Raw genomic sequence first — 20,000 nt, forward strand, 5'->3', positions numbered from 1 at the left:
CAACGAGGGATTGTGGGAAATCCAGAACACCCCTCACGCCAACTACAACACCCCCGCCGTGAGTACAGCCAATCACACGCACCCTCGCTGCCGTCCAGCCAATCAGAAACCCTGCAGTGCTTTCCAGTGCCTGTAAAACAGCGAGGGCTCCCTAAAGGGTTAAAACAGCGTGCATGCTGGTCAGTGTGTTCAGCGCATGATCCCAACTCTACAGAGAGAATGCTAGGTGTTGTGTGCTTCAGTGTTGTCTGTGCAGTGCAATCCTCCAGCATTTCTCTTATGTCGAACCCGCAGGCAGCCAGCTCTTCTGACAGCGAGGACGGAGCAGGAAGTGATGCAGAGGCGGAAGAGGAGGGGCCAAAGAAAGCAGAGTCAGGAAGTGATGCGGAGTCTGAGCACGGAAGTGAGCCTGCTGGAGGAGGAGAAGGGGGAGGGGTGAAGAGGAAGGTTCCGCCCACAAAGGTGAGTCCCGGACCGCCCCCCTGCCTGACGGCTTTGGATGTAGCCGGCCAGGTGCGTCTGTCTCGCTCAGCGAGGACCTCGAAACGCAGGCCGAGCTGATGGAGGTATGATTATCTGCACAGTGCAAGCCAGAGGCTTAAACACAGCAGTCTGTTTGTGCTGCTCTGTGGTTTGGGTTGCTTGTTGGCTCAGTCTGTTTGTGCTGCTCTGTGGTTTGGGTTGCTTGTAGGCTCAGTCTGTTTGTGCTGCTCTGTGGTTTGGGTTGCTTGTTGGCTCAGTCTGTTTGTGCTGCTCTGTGGTTTGGGTTGCTTGTAGGCTCAGTCTGTTTGTGCTGCTCTGTGGTTTGGGTTGCTTGTTGGCTCAGTCTGTTTTGTGCTGCTCTGTGGTTTGGGTTGCTTGTTGGCTCAGTCTGTTTGTGCTGCTCTGTGGTTTGGGTTGCTTGTTGGCTCAGTCTGTTTGATGTGCTGCTCTGTGGTTCGGGTTGCTTCTAGGCTCAGTCTGTTTGATGTGCTGCTCTGTGGTTCGGGTTGCTTGTAGGCTCAGTCTGTTTGTGCTGCTCTGTGGTTTGGGTTGCTTGTTGGCTCAGTCTGTTTGTGCTGCTCTGTGGTTTGGGTTGCTTGTTGGCTCAGTCTGTTTGTGCTGCTCTGTGGTTTGGGTTGCTTGTTGGCTCAGTCTGTTTGATGTGCTGCTCTGTGGTTTGGGTTGCTTGTTGGCTCAGTCTGTTTGTGCTGCTCTGTGGTTTGGGTTGCTTGTTGGCTCAGTCTGTTTGATGTGCTGCTCTGTGGTTTGGGTTGCTTTTGGCTCAGTCTGTGTGCTGCTCTGTGGTTTGGGTTGCTTGTTGGCTCAGTCTGTTTGTGCTGCTCTGTGGTTTGGGTTGGTGGCTCAGTCTGTTTGATGTGCTGCTCTGTGGTTTGGGTTGCTTGTAGGCTCAGTCTGTTTGTGCTGCTCTGTGGTTTGGGTTGCTTGTTGGCTCAGTCTGTTTGATGTGCTGCTCTGTGGTTTGGGTTGCTTGTTGGCTCAGTCTGTTTGTGCTGCTCTGTGGTTTGGGTTGCTTGTTGGCTCAGTCTGTTTGTGCTGCTCTGTGGTTTGGGTTGCTTGTTGGCTCAGTCTGTTTGATGTGCTGCTCTGTGGTTTGGGTTGCTTGTAGGCTCAGTCTGTTTGTGCTGCTCTGTGGTTTGGGTTGCTTGTAGGCTCAGTCTGTTTTGTGCTGCTCTGTGGTTTGGGTTGCTTGTTGGCTCAGTCTGTTTGATGTGCTGCTCTGTGGTTTGGGTTGCTTGTAGGCTCAGTCTGTTTGTGCTGCTCTGTGGTTTGGGTTGCTTGTAGGCTCAGTCTGTTTTGTGCTGCTCTGTGGTTTGGGTTGCTTGTTGGCTCAGTCTGTTTGTGCTGCTCTGTGGTTTGGGTTGCTTGTTGGCTCAGGTTTGTGCTGCTCTGTGGTTTGGGTTGCTTGTTGGCTCAGTCTGTTTGTGCTGCTCTGTGGTTTGGGTTGCTTGTTGGCTCAGTCTGTTTGTGCTGCTCTGTGGTTTGGGTTGCTTGTTGGCTCAGTCTGTTTGTGCTGCTCTGTGGTTTGGGTTGCTTGTTGGCTCAGTCTGTTTGTGCTGCTCTGTGGTTTGGGTTGCTTGTTGGCTCAGTCTGTTTGTGCTGCTCTGTGGTTTGGGTTGCTTGTTGGCTCAGTCTGTTTGTGCTGCTCTGTGGTTTGGGTTGCTTGTTGGCTCAGTCTGTTTGTGCTGCTCTGTGGTTTGGGTTGCTTGTTGGCTCAGTCTGTTTGATGTGCTGCTCTGTGGTTTGGGTTGCTTGTAGGCTCAGTCTGTTTGTGCTGCTCTGTGGTTTGGGTTGCTTGTTGGCTCAGTCTGTTTGTGCTGCTCTGTGGTTTGGGTTGCTTGTTGGCTCAGTCTGTTTGTGCTGCTCTGTGGTTTGGGTTGCTTGTAGGCTCAGTCTGTTTGATGTGCTGCTCTGTGGTTTGGGTTGCTTGTTGGCTCAGTCTGTTTGTGCTGCTCTGTGGTTTGGGTTGCTTGTTGGCTCAGTCTGTTTGTGCTGCTCTGTGGTTTGGGTTGCTTGTTGGCTCAGTCTGTTTGTGCTGCTCTGTGGTTTGGGTTGCTTGTTGGCTCAGTCTGTTTGTGCTGCTCTGTGGTTTGGGTTGCTTGTTGGCTCAGTCTGTTTGATGTGCTGCTCTGTGGTTTGGGTTGCTTGTAGGCTCAGTCTGTTTGTGCTGCTCTGTGGTTTGGGTTGCTTGTAGGCTCAGTCTGTTTGTGCTGCTCTGTGGTTCGGGTTGCTTGTTGGCTCAGTCTGTTTGTGCTGCTCTGTGGTTTGGGTTGCTTGTAGGCTCAGTCTGTTTGATGTGCTGCTCTGTGGTTTGGGTTGGTTTAGGTCCCGCCGGCAAAGCGTTTCCGGAACTCTTCGAGCGAGCGAGAGCTGGAGCAGGAGAGCGGCTCAGGATCCGACCCGGAGAACTCGGGAAGCTCGGACTCGGAATCAGAGAAGAACAGCGACCAGGTTAGAGCTGAGACCCCTTCCGCCCCCCCAGGTGAGAGCTGGGGCCCCTCCCTCCCCATGTGAGAGCTGAGACTCCTCCCCCCCAGGTGACAGCTGAGATCATTCTCCCCCAGCGTGACTCTCTCAGATCAGGGGCTCCCTCTTGATTTGGAGAGGAGGTGCAGGTGCTGGCGCCGCTACGTAGTGGTTCTGTTGATTGTGGTTCTGTTTGTGGTTCTGTTGATTGCGGTTTTGTTGATTGTGGTTCTTCTTCCTGTCAGGATTTCACCCCGGAGAAGAAGCCTGCAGGCCGGGCTCCCAGGAGGGCAGCAGGAGGAGGGGGGCGCACACAGGTCATGAAGTAAACATTATCTATAGAACATGCTGTAGGGCAAGCCTCCACTCCAGTCGGCTCACACACAGCACCCTGTGCTGGATATTGCTTTTCTAATGTATAGTTAAATATGAATAATTCCAGTTATGCTGTATCGTCTCAGGATCTGCGCTATATTAATCTACACGGTGCATGCAGATAAAGCATTGCATAGACCAGTGGTGTGCAAAGTGTGGGGCCCCTGGGGGGAGCACGGAGAGTCAGTAATGGGGGGGGGAGACTCTGAATAAAGGGGCATTTCTGTAAAACATTTTATTTAAATAGTTTTTTATAAAAGGATAGAAAATCTTAAATACATAATGACAGCTAATTAGTCCTAATTAGTGCGTGTGTCTGTGTGTGTGTGTGCGCTTGTGCGTGCTCGTGTACACTACTGTAACATTTACAGCAAAATCTTTTTAATTTTATCTTCTATTGAAATTCTTTAAACAGAAGCAGGACTCGGACTCGGATTCCAAATCTGATTCGGAACCGGAACCAAAACCCAAACCAGCACCTGAGGATGAGGAAGAGGAGAAGGCAGCAGAAGCATCAGCGTCCTCCGACTCAGAGTCCAGATCAGAGTCCAGATCAGAGTCGGAATCAGATCGACCCGTCAAGAAAGCACGCCGGGGCAGGAAGCCAGGTAACCACTGGGAGGGGCAGCGGTCAAACACACACACTGCGGGGTACTGGACACTAAACACACACTGTACTGGACACTAAACACACTGTACTGGACACACACAAACACACACACACACACACACTGTACTGGACACTTAAGCACATTCTGCAGCACTGGGTGCATCTGCTCTGGTGTCTCTGAACTTGTTCTGTATTCTTCACACATTCTTCCTCTCCTCCCCCAGCTGCAGAGAGGCCGCCCCCAAAGCCAAGGGGCAGAAAGCCGAAGACAAAGCCGGTCCCGGCCACAACCCCATCGAGCTCGAGCAGTGACAGGTGAGTGCAGTAGTGCGCGAGTGACGAGAGACTGGATCAGAGAGCGCGCGAGTGACGAGAGTCTGGATCAGAGAGCGCGGGAGTGACGCGAGACTGGATCAGAGAGCGCGCGAGTGACGCGAGACTGGATCAGAGAGCGCGCGAGTGACGCGAGACTGGATCAGAGAGCGCGCGAGTGACGCGAGACTGGATCAGAGAGCGCGCGAGTGACGCGAGACTGGATCAGAGAGGGCGCGAGTGACGCGAGACTGGATCAGAGAGGCGCGCGAGTGACGCGAGACTGGATCAGAGAGGCGCGCGAGTGACGCGAGACTGGATCAGAGAGCGCGCGAGTGACGCGAGACTGGATCAGAGAGGGCGCGCGAGTGACGCGAGACTGGACCAGAGAGGGCGCGCGAGTGACGCGAGACTGGACCAGAGAGCGCGCGAGTGACGCGAGACTGGATCAGAGAGGGCGCGCGAGTGACGCGAGACTGGATCAGAGAGGGCGCGCGAGTGACGCGAGACTGGATCAGAGAGGGCGCGCGAGTGACGCGAGACTGGATCAGAGAGGGCGCGAGTGCGAGAGACTGGATCAGAGACGCGAGTGACGAGAGACTGGATCAGAGAGCGCGCGAGTGACGCGAGACTGGATCAGAGAGGGCGCGCGAGTGACGCGAGACTGGATCAGAGAGGGCGCGCGAGTGACGCGAGACTGGATCAGAGAGGGGCGCGAGTGACGCGAGACTGGATCAGAGAGGGCGCGAGTGACGCGAGACTGGATCAGAGAGCGCGCGAGTGACGAGAGACTGGATCAGAGAGGGCGCGAGTGACGAGAGACTGGATCAGAGAGGGCGTGAGTGACGAGAGACTGGATCAGAGAGCGTGTGTGGGTGTGTCTCACAGTGACAGTATAATGAATGTCTCTGCGTTTTTCTCTCAGCGACAGCGAGCCGGACCGCATTAGCGATTGGAAGCGGAGGGATGAGGAGAGGAAGAAGGAGCTGGAGGAGAAGAGGAAGAGGGAGCAGGACGAGGAGCTGCGCAGGCTGAGGGAACGAGAGAAGGAGGAGGAGGAGCAGAGGAAGAGAGAGAAGGAGGACAAGGGGAACAAGGCCAGCGAAAGTGACTCAAGCGACACTAATGTGGAAGAAGGGGGCCGCAGAGACAAGCCCACCAAGAAGACCAAGAAACCCACCCCACCCAAACCAGCCAAATCAGACACTGACTCAGAGAAGGAGGTGGGGTGTGTGTGTGTGTGTGCGCTGTGCCCGGGTGAGTGAGACTGTGTGTGCGTGCGCTGTGCCCGGATGAGTGAGGATAACTCTTTCTCTCTCTCTCACACACTCGCTCTGCTGTGCAGGTGAAGAAACCAGCCAAGCGCCCTGAAGCAGTAAAGAAGGGCCGACCGCGGAAAAACAGGGAGCCGAAAGAGAGGAAGCGGAGACACTCTGAGGATAAACCCAGGGCCAGGTCAGAGTGCAGGGATACAGTGTGGGGCTGATCTTCTAATTCATTAGCTGGTCTAAAAAAGACAAGCTGACCCTGGGCTGTTTAAGCTGGGCTGGTCTCTGTCTCATGATTTTCACCCCTCGTTTCCCAGGTCGATGAAAGCAGAGAGGCAGAGGAGGAGACCAGAGAAAGTCCCGGAAAGGAGGGTGGAGAAGAAGAAAGGTGAGACCGGGTAGGATTACCTGGCTGGGTTAGGGTTACCTGGCTGGCTCATTTGGTGGATTATGTGGTGGAAACCTCAGCAGGCAAACTTGTGGTTAAAATCTGTCTCTGAGGAAGGGGGTCTCCCGAGTGGTGCATCTCTCCTCTCCTCTCCTCACCTCTCCTCCAGAAGGAAGCTGACAGTCTCAATGCTTTGTTCCTCTAGAGCCATCCCCTGAGGAGAAGCTGCAGAAGCTCCATACTGACATAAAGTTTGCCCTGAAGGTGGACAGTCCCGTGAGTATCCACTAGGGGGCAGCATAGTGCTGTGCTGATCTCTCCCTGTGTGTGCTCTCTCTCATGTAATTGAATGCATGTGTTTCTTGTTGCTTGGTTTCCTGCAGGATGTGAAGAAGTGTCTGCAGGCTCTGGAGGAGCTGGGCTCTGTGCAGGTGACCAGTCACATCCTGCAGAAGAACACAGACGTGGTGGCAACCCTGAAGAAGGTAGAGCAGAGGAGCTGGACCTGCTGAACCCTACAGCTTAAACACTGAGGGAGCTGCTGAACCCTACAGCTTAAACACTGAGGGAGCTGCTGAACCCTACCGCTTAAACACTGAGGGAGCTGCTGAACCCTACAGCTTAAACACTGAGGGAGCTGCTGAACCCTACAGCTTAAACACTGAGGGAGCTGCTGAACCCTACAGCTTAAACACTGAGGGAGCTGCTGAACCCTACAGCTTAAACACTGAGGGAGCTGCTGAACCCTACAGCTTAAACACTGAGGGAGCTGCTGAACCCTACAGCTTAAACACTGAGGGAGCTGCTGAACCCTACAGCTTAAACACTGAGGGAGCTGCTGAACCCTACAGCTTAAACACTGAGGGAGCTGCTGAACCCTACAGCTTAAACACTGAGGGAGCTGCTGAACCCTACAGCTTAAACACTGAGGGAGCTGCTGAACCCTACCGCTTAAACACTGAGGGAGCTGCTGAACCCTACCGCTTAAACACTGAGGGAGCTGCTGAACCCTACAGCTTAAACACTGAGGGACTGAAATTGTGCTGAACTCTCTCTCTCTCTCTCTCTCTCCTCCTCCCCTCACTCTCTCCTCCCCCTCCTCTCTCCTCTTCCCCTCACTCTCTCCTCTCTCTTGTTCAGATCCGCCGGTACAAGGCCAGTCGAGAGGTGATGCAGAAAGCTGCTGAGGTTTACAACAAGCTGAAGCTGCAGGTTCTGGGGGGAAAGGCTGAGCCACTGCAGAAACCCAAACAGCGAGTGAAGAGTGAGGAGGACAAGCCAGCGAACACGGGTGAGAGCCTGGGAGCTGGAACTGACTTATACAGCAGGGCTTCAAATCTCAATTGTGTTACACAGTGTAACACTGTAACGATCTGATTAGAGATTGGTGCCAGATCTTCTGGAGCGTCAATACAATTGCATTGCAGAGCACTTTTAAATCTTTAACTCACATTCACCTGATGTTGTATTAAACACTCCCCACAGACTCAACAACACCAGTGAATGGGGAGGTGGAGCCACAGAAGGCAGACAGCGAATCGGCAGAGCCGGCAGCAGACAACCCCAAATCACCTGGAACAGAGAACATGGACACTGCAGAGCAGCACCAGAACAGGTCAGCAGAGGGCAGCAGAGGGGGGTATTTCATGAAGTACCGGAACAGCTGACTAGCGGGCAACAGAGTATTTGATACTCAGTACACCATTCAGTTTATAATGGTGACAGTTTGAATTCTGCTCTGTATTACCAGTACAGCTCCATAGAGGGCAGCAGGGTGGTCTATACAGGTGTCAGTTTGAATTCTGCTCTGTTGAGTTTTTAGCTGCAGGTCGGTTTTTGTTTTGAACCCTTCCTGCTTCCTCCCCCCCTCCTCCCCTGCAGCCAAGAGAAGGCAGACGAAGCGTCGACAGAAAAGAATGACATCACGGCCCAGGAGCCAGCTGTTTCCATGGAGATAGAGCCGGGAGCCAGCGAGAGCTGAGACCATGCGGGAGTGAGCACAAAGGACTGTGGGATGTAGAATATAAACAAAACAAACCCTGGCTTTCTCACACTTCCGGTCTCTGACTTCTGCTGCTTTTTTTTTCTTTTTTTTCACTCGTTAATAACTTTATACTCTAGTAAAACCTGTCTGCTGTATATATTGGTACAATAGGGCAATGAGTATGGAATCCTACCCTTCCCCCCCTCCTCCCCCCGTCTCCACGGTCAAGTGCAGTAGCAGCATTCAGCCACTGTATGAGGTGGTGCTGTGTGCAGACCCCATGAGTGTTCATTTGAGAGCTAGCGATTTCTACAGCACCTCCTCTATGTATTCTGCTGCATTGGTTGTTAGCAGACAGTGATGCTAGAGGCTGTGCTCAGCACTGCAGCTCCGCTCTGCTGGACCCAGCCTGTGGGAGTGTCTGTCTGAGTGAGGAGAGACACTGCCTGCCTGCCTGCCAGGCTTCATTCGCACAGATTCGGGTCTCTTGTTTGCAGCGCCTGCCTGTGCTGCAGAAACTGACAAAGCATTTCATGCAAAAAAAGAGCGAGATAGGAGGGACATGCCCATCTTTAAATGAATAGAATAATGACATGGATATAAACAGCCTGGGCAGACCATCTTATCTGTCTGTCTGTCTGTGTGAGTGTGTGTGAGTCTGTCTGTCTGTGTGTGTGTGTGAGTCTGTCTGTCTGTGTGAGTGTGTGTGTGAGTCTGTCTGTCTGTCTGTCTGAGTGTGTGTGTGAGTCTGTCTGTCTGTCTGAGTGTGTGTGTGAGTCTGTCTGTCTATATGAGGTAGATGTGTTTGTGAATGAATGATTGTGTTAGTCTTGTAGGTTTGTGTTTGTATTTCAGGAGGTTACAGTACGTGCTGTGACTGTTTGTTCAGCTAGACTCACTGGGGACTCCAATCCCCTGAACAAGGTTTAGAAAATCAGGTCAGGAAGCGCTGTCCTTTAATGAAGAGGAATGTTTTTTTGTTGAGTTCTGGGTGCAACGGTGCAGCAGGATTGAAAGCTGGAGAAGGTACTTCATGTAGGAAAGTGAACTAAAATAAACCTGCTGTGCCAGTCCGTCTTCATTTATGATTTTACCAGCCACCCCCCATGCCACCATGCCAAGCTCCTTATCTGCTGTGGGACCCATTCTGCGCCTGCCCGAAACTGTCCTGTTCTGATCCGTGCCGAGTGGAGCTGCTGAATCCAGTCCTGCACTCACTCTTTGTGTCGTCTCTGCTTCTCTGTCTTGTTCTGTAACTGTGGCACAGTTTGTTTTTCTTTCTTTGAGTGGAATGAAACCTACGAGTTTGAAAAATATACAAGTGATTTTTTTTTTTTTTTTAATGAAAACCTGTTTCTTGTTTTTATTCTACTTCTTGCACTAAAATAAATAAATTATTCTGTTCAGAGACACACAGAGCTTCAGAATTTTAAAATATACTTTATTTAAAGCAGTAAAGTAGCATTTCTTTCTTTAAAAAGATTTAATCACAGAACAGTTTGAGTAAGAAACACAGCTGGAGCAGGGCAAGAACACAGCTCTGCTTTTCCCTCTTGCAAAGTGCCCGCTTCCATTCAGACCTCAGCTATGTCTCTGAAGACGTGTCGAGTCAGGATTCTCGTTTCCTAGTTTCCATTTGGAGCGCTCAGCCCTGGTCCAGTTCACTTGGGTTTGTTTCCATTGCCACGGTTACCGGACCTGGCGATCCAGAACCTGCTGTCATGTGGAAATCCCGCCCCAACAGGACTGACGGACCCTGAGTGGAATACAGACCACAGGGCAGCATGTGTGTGAAATACAGGATTCAGAAACGGGTTCTTCTCACACTGTGCGGGAGCATCTGTGTTTTACACGTCCGTCCGTCCATCCCCTCTCCCCTATTGTTTCAGATCCATTGGCACATTAATGAATTTTTTCCACACTCCCCCAGCATTACAATTGTCCCTGCCCCCTCTCGGAGCGATTCACAGAGCAGAACACCAGAACTCAAACACTCCATGGAATCGAAGTAGATTCAACAGTTACACTTGAACTTCAGAGGAAATCATTTTAATCAGTCAGTCCCGTGAGAAAGTATCATCTGCATAATTGAAAGGATCAGATTTCCACAAGTGCAACAAAATAACATCAAAGTGCTTTATTAAATTAGGACATACCATGAAGACTACAGTTTCTAAATAATAAAGCAGGTTCAGGTGCAGTCAGAGCAAGATGGGAACAGCTGGGTGGAATCCACTCAGCTTCATCTTTCAGTGAAGAGAGTCTGCAGGTCTTCACAGATACACTACATGCAGTGGGTTACCAGGGTCCAGTCTGCTTCAATGTAAATCACACATTTCTACTGGTCAGGATTTAAACACACTACGTGATTCGCTCTCGTTCACTCACCCAGCTCCTCCTGAGTCATGGGAAGGTAGTGTTCTGCCCACTCCTCTGATCTGCTGAGTGCCAGCTCCATGCCGCTCGACACCATCTGACCAACCCTTGACCCCATGACAGTATTGACCCCTCCACTGACCGCCGCCTTGGTCATCTCAACCCCGCCCCAGATCGCGCCCTTCGCCATGTCCACCATACCAGCCACACTACTGGTCACAGAGTCCCTCGCTCCAAACATAGTGTGAGTGACCGAGTCCCTCGTGTCAGCCACCACCTGGAACACAAAGCAGAACAGCACAGTGTAGCGTGTGTGCTGAACAGCACAGAGACACACAGAACAGTGTAGAGAGTGTGTTGAACAGTGTAGAGACACACGGCAATGCACAGAGGCACACACATACTGAAAGAGAGAGAGAGAGAGAGACACACACACACACACACCTTCCCGGTGGGCTGCTGCAGGATCGGAAGCGTCTCCTCCAGTTTATTCAGCCCCATGCAGGCGTATTCATTAGCTGTGGCAACTGCAATGCAAACAGACTGATGAACACCTGCACAGGTAACTCTCACCTGCCCCAGTCAGGTAACACTGTGGACTTACAGCTCCTTGTAGGCGTGGGGTCAGGAATCAGCAGGGGAATGAAGTGGGCAGTTTAAACAGATGGCAACTGTTGCTAATGCAGATTTCTGGAGCTTCTATTCCAAAGTGAGGCTGAAGGTTATAGTCTCCCAGTGTCCCAGCACAGCCTTCCCTCCCCTCCCTCTGCGCTATGCCAGCTATCTGGGCCAAGGGTAAGCCAGCCTTGCACACCACTGGGAGGGTGCCAGTCAGGGTGTGCAGAAATAGTTCACTTCTACACACAGTAACATACCCTCTGAGCTGACCGCTGCTGAAGAGCTGTGAAGAATCACACAGATCTGTGGGGTGAGGCACACTGGCAATGCTGCGAGTGTGTACGAGCATGCATGGCATTTACTTTGATCAGTTAAACTGCTGTTGAACATGTGATCCCCTGTCTCTGTGGTTTGTGTGTTAATCAGGCTTGTCTGATTGGATGCCCTTAAAGAAATGAAGCAGCCCTTCTTCGGCTCCAGTCACTCACTCTGGGGTTCAAGCTTGTCCAGGAAGGGTTTGGAGCCAGTAGCGGCAGCGGCCCCCAGGGTCTTCACGCCCATCTCGGCCGCGCTGCACATCGAGCGCAGGTACGGGTGGCTCTCCTTGGTGTTGGAATACGCCGCGGACATCATGCCATAGGCAGAGCTGAGCAGGGGCAGATTCACCACTCGATCCACCACGCTCTGAAACACACACAGAGCCACGCATAAACAAGGCTGGCTAAGCAACTCTTTACACAGTGTTGAGGGGATGGGATGGATCTCCTAGCCACGCCCTCAGCGTCTCTCCTGGACTTTCAGCATCCAACACCCGCAACAGCTTGCGGAGGAGCTCAAAATAGGCAGGAACGAAGTGTGTGTCTAGGGGAGTGTAACTGATCAATAATCAATACTCACCTGCTGCTCCTCACTGCTCTTCTGCAGCGCCGGTGGTGCTCCGGTCTCATTCCCGTTCTCAGCCATCATTCTCTCTTTCTCTCTCCCACGGGAATGCTGCTGCTCCTGGGAGAAACAGAGAGGAGTGACTGGGACACAACCAGAGCTGCTCTGCACTCAGCACTCAGAGTCTCCTGCACTGACCCTCACTCCCTCTCTCCTGTTTTGGAACCGGTACAGGCAGTGCTAGTGCAGGTGGGCTTGCTGATGTATTTGATGCTCAGGGCAGTGGATTGCTGATGTATTTGATGCTCAGGGCAGTGGAGTGCTGTTTTATGTGTGGATCGGAGGGCAGTGGAAGGTATTCGGAGAGTGTGTCTGGCTGCTCTCAGGCAGCGGTGGGCAGAATGCCCTCTTATCAGCATTGCAGCTCCACAGCAGCCCGACTGCTCAGGGCTTCACTAGGTTTGTAACTTCAGTGGTTTGGCACAAAAGCCGCTCCCTGAATCGGCTCCAATGTTTCCTAACCCTAGCTTCTGCACTGGTCAGAGGTCTTTGCACTGGCTAGCTAAGAAAGTGTTGGATTCCACTCTGTCGAATGTAAAGATCACAGGGTTGAAAATATCATGAAACTGCAGCCTGGTTCTTGCCATCTTGGCTCCAGTTTCTCTGTATTAGTCAGTGCAGTGCGCTGTGTGTTTGAGCCAGAATGGCGCTAGATGCCAATCCTCCTCTACTCTGCCCTTTAAACTTTGTCCCGTCACAGTAACGCAGGACAAAGTCAGGCAGGACACGTCAAGCTCCTGGTACCAGCCAGTGCGGGGTCTGATTATAGATAAGATACAGAGCCAGTGATCCACCGACAGGAGAGGGATGCGTGAGGTCGTTATATTGAGAAGATAACGCAAGGATATCATTGCACGTCACACACTGTCCACAACGTGAGCATGCGCACACGGTCCACGCCAGATACAGGCTGTGGAATACCAACACGAAAACGAGCCAGATCAGAACATACAATAGCAATGGACCACTGTTCACATGCATTAACCGAGCCAGGGGAATACAGAGGCTCGGCCACGGCTGTGTGCGCTTCAGAACGGACACAAAAAACTACCGTTTATAATAGAACTAGATAGAGAACCAATTACTCTAGACCAACGGTTTAAACACACACACACACACACACTGACACACACTGACCTCTACACACACACACACACTGACCTACACACACCACTGTAGCTGTACAGACCCCAAACCCGCCTCAGACACACCCGTTTCTTATCAAAAACTGAACGCAATACAGTCTGGTTACTAAACAGATCCACAGTCTCGCTGCGATTCCTGTAATTGACAGAGTTTCTATTGCACCCCAAACGCGGCGTCCCTTCATTAAAATAATCACATTCAAACTGGAAATCGCAGCTTCAGTTATTTAAGAACACAAACAAACATGTCGCACTTACAGGGTTTTTTTTTCTTGTGTTCTTGTTCTTTAAGTTTTCGCTTTCTGGTTCCACTTCTCGAGTTCCTGAACTATTCGAAAAACTGACTGAAGTTTTTAACTTATAGAAGAAGTGACGTCACCACCCAGGGTTGCTGGCAGCCTGGAGGCGGGTCGTGAGTGACAGCTAGAGACTCCGATCAAGAAGATAGATTTCCGCACTGGAAAGACATGAAGGCGGGAGTAAACGTTGTCAATCAGATTGCCTAATAAAAGTGAGTGACTTCGCCACTGGCGCACAGCGCTGCGCAGTGAAAGTGCTCAGGTGAGTCATGCGATAGAATGTTGCAAAGGCGTACAACATGCACTGCTTCATCAAGACAAACTATCGCGCTCAGTGTAAACGCATCAGCCCTTGTGTGGAAGCTGAGGCAAGGCAAGCAGCGACATTCATGGAAACACAAAACACTAACTTTGAAATCGTTTCCACCACACTGTGACTCTTCAAACTCTGACTGGTGCTGCTATAGGAGATCAGCGGGGCTTCACTTGCAGCACCCTGGCTGTGCAATGCAAGAGCCTCGCACTGGACTCCCCTTTATCCAGGTTCCAGTATCAATACGATAACCTTTAGGAGCTCTTTCTTCGTGTGCATCGTCCTGCATGCTGTTTGTTTGTGACTGAGCCCCTGCTGGCTCCCTGCACTCACACACACACACACACACACACTCCTGCACTCCTGCACTCACACACACACACACACCCCTACACTCACACACTGACACACACCCCTGCACTCACACACACACACCCCTGCATTCACACACTGACACACACCCCTGCACTCACCCACACCCCTGCACTCACACACTGACACACACCCCTGCACTCACCCCCCTGATAGTGACACACCTTGTGCAGCCGGCCTCTGATAGAACCGCTACGGCCTGACGTGCGTTGCAGTGACCTCTGAGACCTCTCAGTGACCCCGGGCCAGAGAGCCTGCAGTGGAAGCAGTGAGTGTGGAGGCTCTGAGCTGGCCATCTGAGGAATTGCACTCAATCTGCAAGGCAGCCCAGCTCAGTAGTGAGCTGAACTGAAAGGCTGCCAGTCAGGGAGGTCCCTTCAGCGCTGGAGAGGGTCACTCTTATTGCTGAGATATCAAAGCATGCTCTGGAGCAGTTTACTGGCTACCCTACAACGCCCTCCATCTCCTTTCCCAAAGCTGGCAGAACAGTTTGGATGTATTTTTGACAAGCTATGGTTAGACGCGCCACATTAGAGTGCTCCCTTTCTTCATATGATATTTTAACTGAGGATGATGCAATGTGTTGTTTGAAAAACACTGCCATCCAGTGGCTGAATGCTGTTATAGCACATATCTTTCACAGGAACCCTGATGCTGAACATGCTCATATATTGTCATGTTGTGCCTGGGAGTGGAGGGGAGATGCGGTGTAGGGACACAGGCTTCCAGCTCTTTAATTGATTATATATGCTGTACGAGGCCCACAAAGAGACGCTGACTGGTAGTTTAAAGGGTTCATTAGGAGTCCTTGTCTGTCAGTGGTGGCAGTGTGTTTGGCCGATGGCAGCACAGATTTGGGTGCAGATGGTTAGAAATATGTTTGGTGTGACAGTGCGCAGCAAGGCTGGGGCGCAGAGCTGTGTGTTTACAAGCGGAAGCCAGCCTGAGAATGAGGAGAAGATGAACTTCACTGGGCTCGCGTTCAACTTGATAAAGGGGGACAAGATCTCGATTAGGGAGGCCAGACTATTCAAATCTGTGTGTGCGTGCGGGTGTGTGTGTGTGCGTATGTGTGTGTGTATGCGTGCGGGTGTGTGTGCGCACGTGTGTGCGTGTGCATGTGTGTGTGTGCGTGCGGGTGTGTGTGTGTGTGCGTGTGCATGTGCGTGTGCGTGTGCGCGGATGTGAAAGAGATGTGAGCTCTCACATAGCTCCAGCTCCCCAGCCCTCCTTCCAGAGATCTGCCGGTAATTCCAGGGGTTTCACTTTCCGGGTCCCCAGAGTGTGAGATGAGGAGAGGCAGAGACTACACTGAGAGAGGGGGTCACACCATCCCTCACCCTGCGAGAGGACAGGACCTGAAATAAAGCAGAGACTACACCGAGAGGGGGGTCACACCATCCCTCACCCTGCAAGAGGATAGGACCCGAAACAAAGCAGAGACTACACTGAGAGAGGGAGTCAAACCATCCCTCACCCTGCGAGAGGACAGGACCCGAAACAAAGAAGAGAAACAAGGAGGCTTTGGGACTGTGACGCTACAACTAAATCACTATTTGCTTTCTACAGAGTGATAAAAATATGTCTTTATCCGTCAGTGTCATCTGTTTGTACACTGCTATTGTTATCTCTGTACCCATGAATATATTTCATGCTCAGCTATATAACACCCTCCACAGGTCCCTGATTTGCACAGCGCTGTGTGTGACCGTACTGCTCACTGCTCACTGTGTGTGTCTGTGTGACCACTCTCCTCACTGCCAGCCTGGGATCAGAGATATTAATTACATTCTCCACAGCTCTGGGAAATTGCTTTAGAGTGGCGGTCGGTGTTGTTGTTCAGAGATAAACATTAATAACAGCTGACATTTCCCCAGGCTGGTAATGTGACCCGATGGGCACTCTGAGAATACAAGAGGGACAGCCACCTGTCAAAGAGGGGACTGATGACAGGAAGCACGGCTCATTATTCACAGGGGAGAGATAGGGAGAAGGAGAGGGAGAGCAGAGGGGAGAGGGACTGACAAAAGGAAACACGACTCATTATTCACATGGGGAGAGGGAGGGAGAGGAGGGGAGTAGAGGACAAGAAACTAGAGGGAGGGGAAGGGGAAGACATTAGTGTTGCTGTTTCACTGTAATTGGATCTCCTCTGTCTCATCATCTTTCAATTTCACTGCCTTTTCATTAAAGCCGATATTGAACTTTATTTGATTCACCTCTGCCCAGCTCTATCTAAAACTGCCTCAGATTTAATCAGATGAAAATCAATCCCGCAGTCATAAAAAACACCCTGGATTCATAAAAAACTCGCCCTGGATTCATAAAAACACGCCCTGGATTCATAAAAACACGCCCTGGATTCATAAAAAACATGCCCTGGATTCATAAAAAACATGCCCTGGATTCATAAAAACACGCCCTAGATTCATAAAAAACACGCCCTGGATTCATAAAAAACACGCCCTGGATTCATAAAAAACATGCCCTGGATTCATAAAAAACATGCCCTGGATTCATAAAAACACGCCCTAGATTCATAAAAACACACCGTGGATTCATAAAAACACACCGTGGATTCATAAAAACACGCCCTGGATTCAAAAGATTGGATCAAAAAAAAAAAAAGGCTCCTCTGTCTGCAGCCCGTTGTGTCGTTTTTACTGAGAGGATTCTCAGCATATTAATTAATGAACCGATTAAAATTACATCAGTGTAATTGTCCTTTAATTATCCATGCAATTACTTTGCTTCAGTGTAATTCCAGGATGACTGTGATTGTCCCTGGAGAAGATGCAGTGATTGTACTGTGTGCCCCAGGACAGGCTGGGTTCACAGCAGTGTTTGTACTGTGTGCCCCAGGACAGGCTGGGTTCACAGCAGTGTTTGTACTGTGTGCCCCAGGACAGGCTGGGTTCACAGCAGTGTTTGTACTGTGTGCCCCAGGACAGGCTGGGTTCACAGCAGTGTTTGTACTGTGTGCCCCAGGACAGGCTGGGTTCATAGCAGTGATTGTACTGTGTGCCCCAGGACAGGCTGGGTTCACAGCAGTGTTTGTACTGTGTGCCCCAGGACAGGCTGGGTTCACAGCAGTGTTTGTACTGTGTGCCCCAGGACAGGCTGGGTTCACAGCAGTGTTTGTACTGTGTGCCCCAGGACAGGCTGGGTTCACAGCAGTGTTTGTACTGTGTGCCCCAGGACAGGCTGGGTTCACAGCAGTGTTTGTACTGTGTGCCCCAGGACAGGCTGGGTTCACAGCAGTGTTTGTACTGTGTGCCCCAGGACAGGCTGGGTTCACAGCAGTGTTTGTACTGTGTGCCCCAGGACAGGCTGGGTTCACAGCAGTGTTTGTACTGTGTGCCCCAGGACAGGCTGGGTTCACAGCAGTGTTTGTACTGTGTGCCCCAGGACAGGCTGGGTTCACAGCAGTGTTTATACTGTGTGCCCCAGGACAGGCTGGGTTCACAGCAGTGTTTGTACTGTGTGCCCCAGGACAGGCTGGGTTCACAGCAGTGTTTGTACTGTGTGCCCCAGGACAGGCTGGGTTCACAGCAGTGTTTGTACTGTGTGCCCCAGGACAGGCTGGGTTCACAGCAGTGTTTGTACTGTGTGCCCCAGGACAGGCTGGGTTCACTGCAGTGATTATACTGTGCCCCAGGACAGGCTGGGTTCACAGCCCCTGGTTAGTCCTAATATTGGACTGCCCGTGTTATTTGAGGTTTAGGCAGTCCAAGACTAGTTGGGGTCTATGTAATCTTTCGGTTATATCTCTTGAACTGCTCTTCATATTGTGAGGAGTCTTGGCACAGGCTTTCAGTGTCGTTCCTGTTCACCTTCTCATCCATACATTCAGCTTTGATTTATTAGTCCAGACAGTCAGCCAAATTCGATTTAGCTTTCAGAGTTTGTTTCACACACTGTGGCTGTTGAACTCGTTTTTCACTCTATAGCATCCACACCTGTACTGTTGTGTTCTTGCTTGATAGGGATGTACATATTACTGGGAGCAAGGCTTTGTAAAACAAGCATCAGGTCGACCTCTCATTAGAGCACCCTCTGGTGGCCACCTATAAGAATAGGGATTCTGCTTTTGAAGAGAGCGTCGCAGGCCGATAACATTCATTCAACTGCATCCTGACTGTGACTCCTGCACTTGTGTAGATGCTCAGGCACAAAGAGACTCCACAACAGGGAAAGTTTCGGATCATTTATTGGAATAAGAAACGTGATAGAGTAACACTGTGAGAGATTCACGAGGCAGGTTTCTGACACAAATCCACGAGCGTGAGCTTCTGTGAACCATCAGGGACCTGGACTCACTGAGCCCACCTGCCCAGGTGCTGTGCCCCCGGGACCCCGTCTCCTTCACACACCTCTCATTCCAAGAGGGTGCCCGCTATGCCCTGCTACAGGAGGATGGGGGAGCTGAGAGTTATTTTATTATATATATATATATATATATATATATATATATATATATATATATATATATATATAATGAATGTGCTGGTTTGATGTCTGAGCTGTGCTATCCACTGAGACAATGAGAGAGCAGGTGGGAGTAAGTGAGGCTCTAATGAACACTCAGCAGGTGGGCAGCAGAGCTTCAGGATCCCTGATCACATGACACAGTGTTTCCAATCCCCCCCCCCCTCCGGGCTAGCTCGCAGGTAACCCCTCAGCAGTACCTGCTGCAGACAAACACACTCATTCTGTTCCAGGACGGTCTGGGGGGGCCAGGTGCGTGATGTGTTTGCTACCCCCATTGCAGAGGCAAGCCAGGGGGCTTGATATTAACCCACGGGGGGTGGGGGTGGAGACACTGCAGTAGCAGATCTGAACTGGCTTATAGGCTCAACAACAACACTTTCTACAAATCTTTCAAGTGCTCCGGATTTCTACTGCAGGTTTATTTGCTTAGTTGCTGAGGAAGATAAATACTGTCAAATACCTGCTGGGTCTGTCGTGGAATACCTTCATGTTTTTCACTCAATAAGTTTTCAGGTTAATTTGAAAGAAACTTATTCTATCAAACTTGATTTCCTTCTCCGGTGCCATTAGTCAAAGTGCCAGTGAGCAGCAGCTCCGATCCCTGGAGTTTCATTGAGGAGCTCGGCCTCTGCACTCACACTCCTGTGTGGAGCTCGGTCTCTGCACTCACACTCCTGTGTGGAGCAGGGCCTCTGCACTCATACTCCTGTGTGCAGCTCGGCCTCTGCATTCACACTCCTGTGTGGAGCTCATGGTCAAATCTGTGCAGTCATTAAAACGGTCAAATACTGAGAGCCATATTCACAGTACTGCCAAAAAACTCACACGATAAGAGCAAAGAGATATTCAAAAATAAAACATCATTGTAATAATAATAATAATAATCAGTGCTTTCTAATTTACTGTCTAAAACTTTATAAAAATGCAAAATATCTTGTGCTTTTCTTTAAAATCTATACAGTGGAACAAACTTTTAAAAAATGTCTACTTTTCCCTTTTGTTTTCTCTTTTCTGTTTTTTGGTTTATATTTTCTGTGGTAATTGGAATCAGAGTCTGTTTTGTCGAGTCACTCTGGGGCCGGGCATCAGAAATCCATCGAGCATTTGGACAAACTCCATTCAAGACTCTTGTCTGCTCCTGCATCTTAGCTATATAGGCATACATACAGGTACATGTTTGTGTTTATGAAATATGATATTGTATTTTGAGTGCAGGATGCTGAGGGTGAGTACCACTGCCCTGTGTTCTGAAGTGATAGATGCCATTGCGCTTGCTGATAATGTGTGAACAGAGCAAAATGCACATCCAGTCAGATACTGCTTCTACCAGACAAGCCTTACAGGGATTACAAAGGAGTCGATACACTGCTGAACAGATCACTATAGGAGACATGGTAATCAGAACGTTCTGAGCGACATGAAGCCATCAAGCCTATCAGGGCTGGTCCAATTTCTAATAAAACAAAGGAGGTCTTCTATAAGAAGATGGAGACTCTGATGCATTTTTAAATGGGAACTGATCAAAAGAATGAATTGAGAG

At 50.5% G+C, this 20,000-nt stretch overlaps 3 protein-coding genes across 3 annotated transcripts in view; 1 reads left to right on the top strand and 2 right to left on the bottom strand.

Annotated features, from left to right (window-relative positions):
* Positions 1-8,599, top strand: part of LOC121301279 (hepatoma-derived growth factor-related protein 2-like) — a 10,479-nt gene extending 1,880 nt beyond the window's left edge. Inside the window, exons 3-16 of the mRNA XM_041230518.1 lie at positions 1-58; positions 295-462; positions 2,827-2,952; positions 3,213-3,284; positions 3,758-3,950; positions 4,177-4,267; positions 5,190-5,487; positions 5,610-5,719; positions 5,850-5,920; positions 6,126-6,196; positions 6,304-6,405; positions 7,061-7,211; positions 7,406-7,535; positions 7,802-8,599. The exon at positions 1-58 is cut by the window's left edge and continues 81 nt beyond it. Of these exons, the coding sequence (XP_041086452.1) occupies positions 1-58; positions 295-462; positions 2,827-2,952; positions 3,213-3,284; positions 3,758-3,950; positions 4,177-4,267; positions 5,190-5,487; positions 5,610-5,719; positions 5,850-5,920; positions 6,126-6,196; positions 6,304-6,405; positions 7,061-7,211; positions 7,406-7,535; positions 7,802-7,901 (1,741 nt within the window). The 3' untranslated portion in view covers positions 7,902-8,599. The remainder of the gene's footprint in view (positions 59-294; positions 463-2,826; positions 2,953-3,212; positions 3,285-3,757; positions 3,951-4,176; positions 4,268-5,189; positions 5,488-5,609; positions 5,720-5,849; positions 5,921-6,125; positions 6,197-6,303; positions 6,406-7,060; positions 7,212-7,405; positions 7,536-7,801) is intronic.
* Positions 1-20,000, bottom strand: part of LOC121301280 (RNA polymerase II elongation factor ELL-like) — a 794,007-nt gene that overhangs the window by 557,173 nt on the left and 216,834 nt on the right. The window lies entirely within an intron of this gene.
* On the bottom strand, positions 9,980-11,861 carry LOC121301314 (perilipin-3-like). Its single transcript, XM_041230583.1, has 4 exons — positions 11,796-11,861; positions 11,387-11,582; positions 10,725-10,807; positions 9,980-10,557 (listed from the first exon to the last, which is right to left on the bottom strand). Exons 1-4 carry the CDS (start codon positions 11,859-11,861, stop codon positions 10,285-10,287), a joined length of 618 nt encoding a protein of 205 aa, XP_041086517.1. The 3' UTR covers positions 9,980-10,284.

This window comes from Polyodon spathula, chromosome 27 (assembly GCF_017654505.1).
Source record: "Polyodon spathula isolate WHYD16114869_AA chromosome 27, ASM1765450v1, whole genome shotgun sequence".
Lineage (NCBI taxonomy): Eukaryota > Metazoa > Chordata > Actinopteri > Acipenseriformes > Polyodontidae > Polyodon > Polyodon spathula.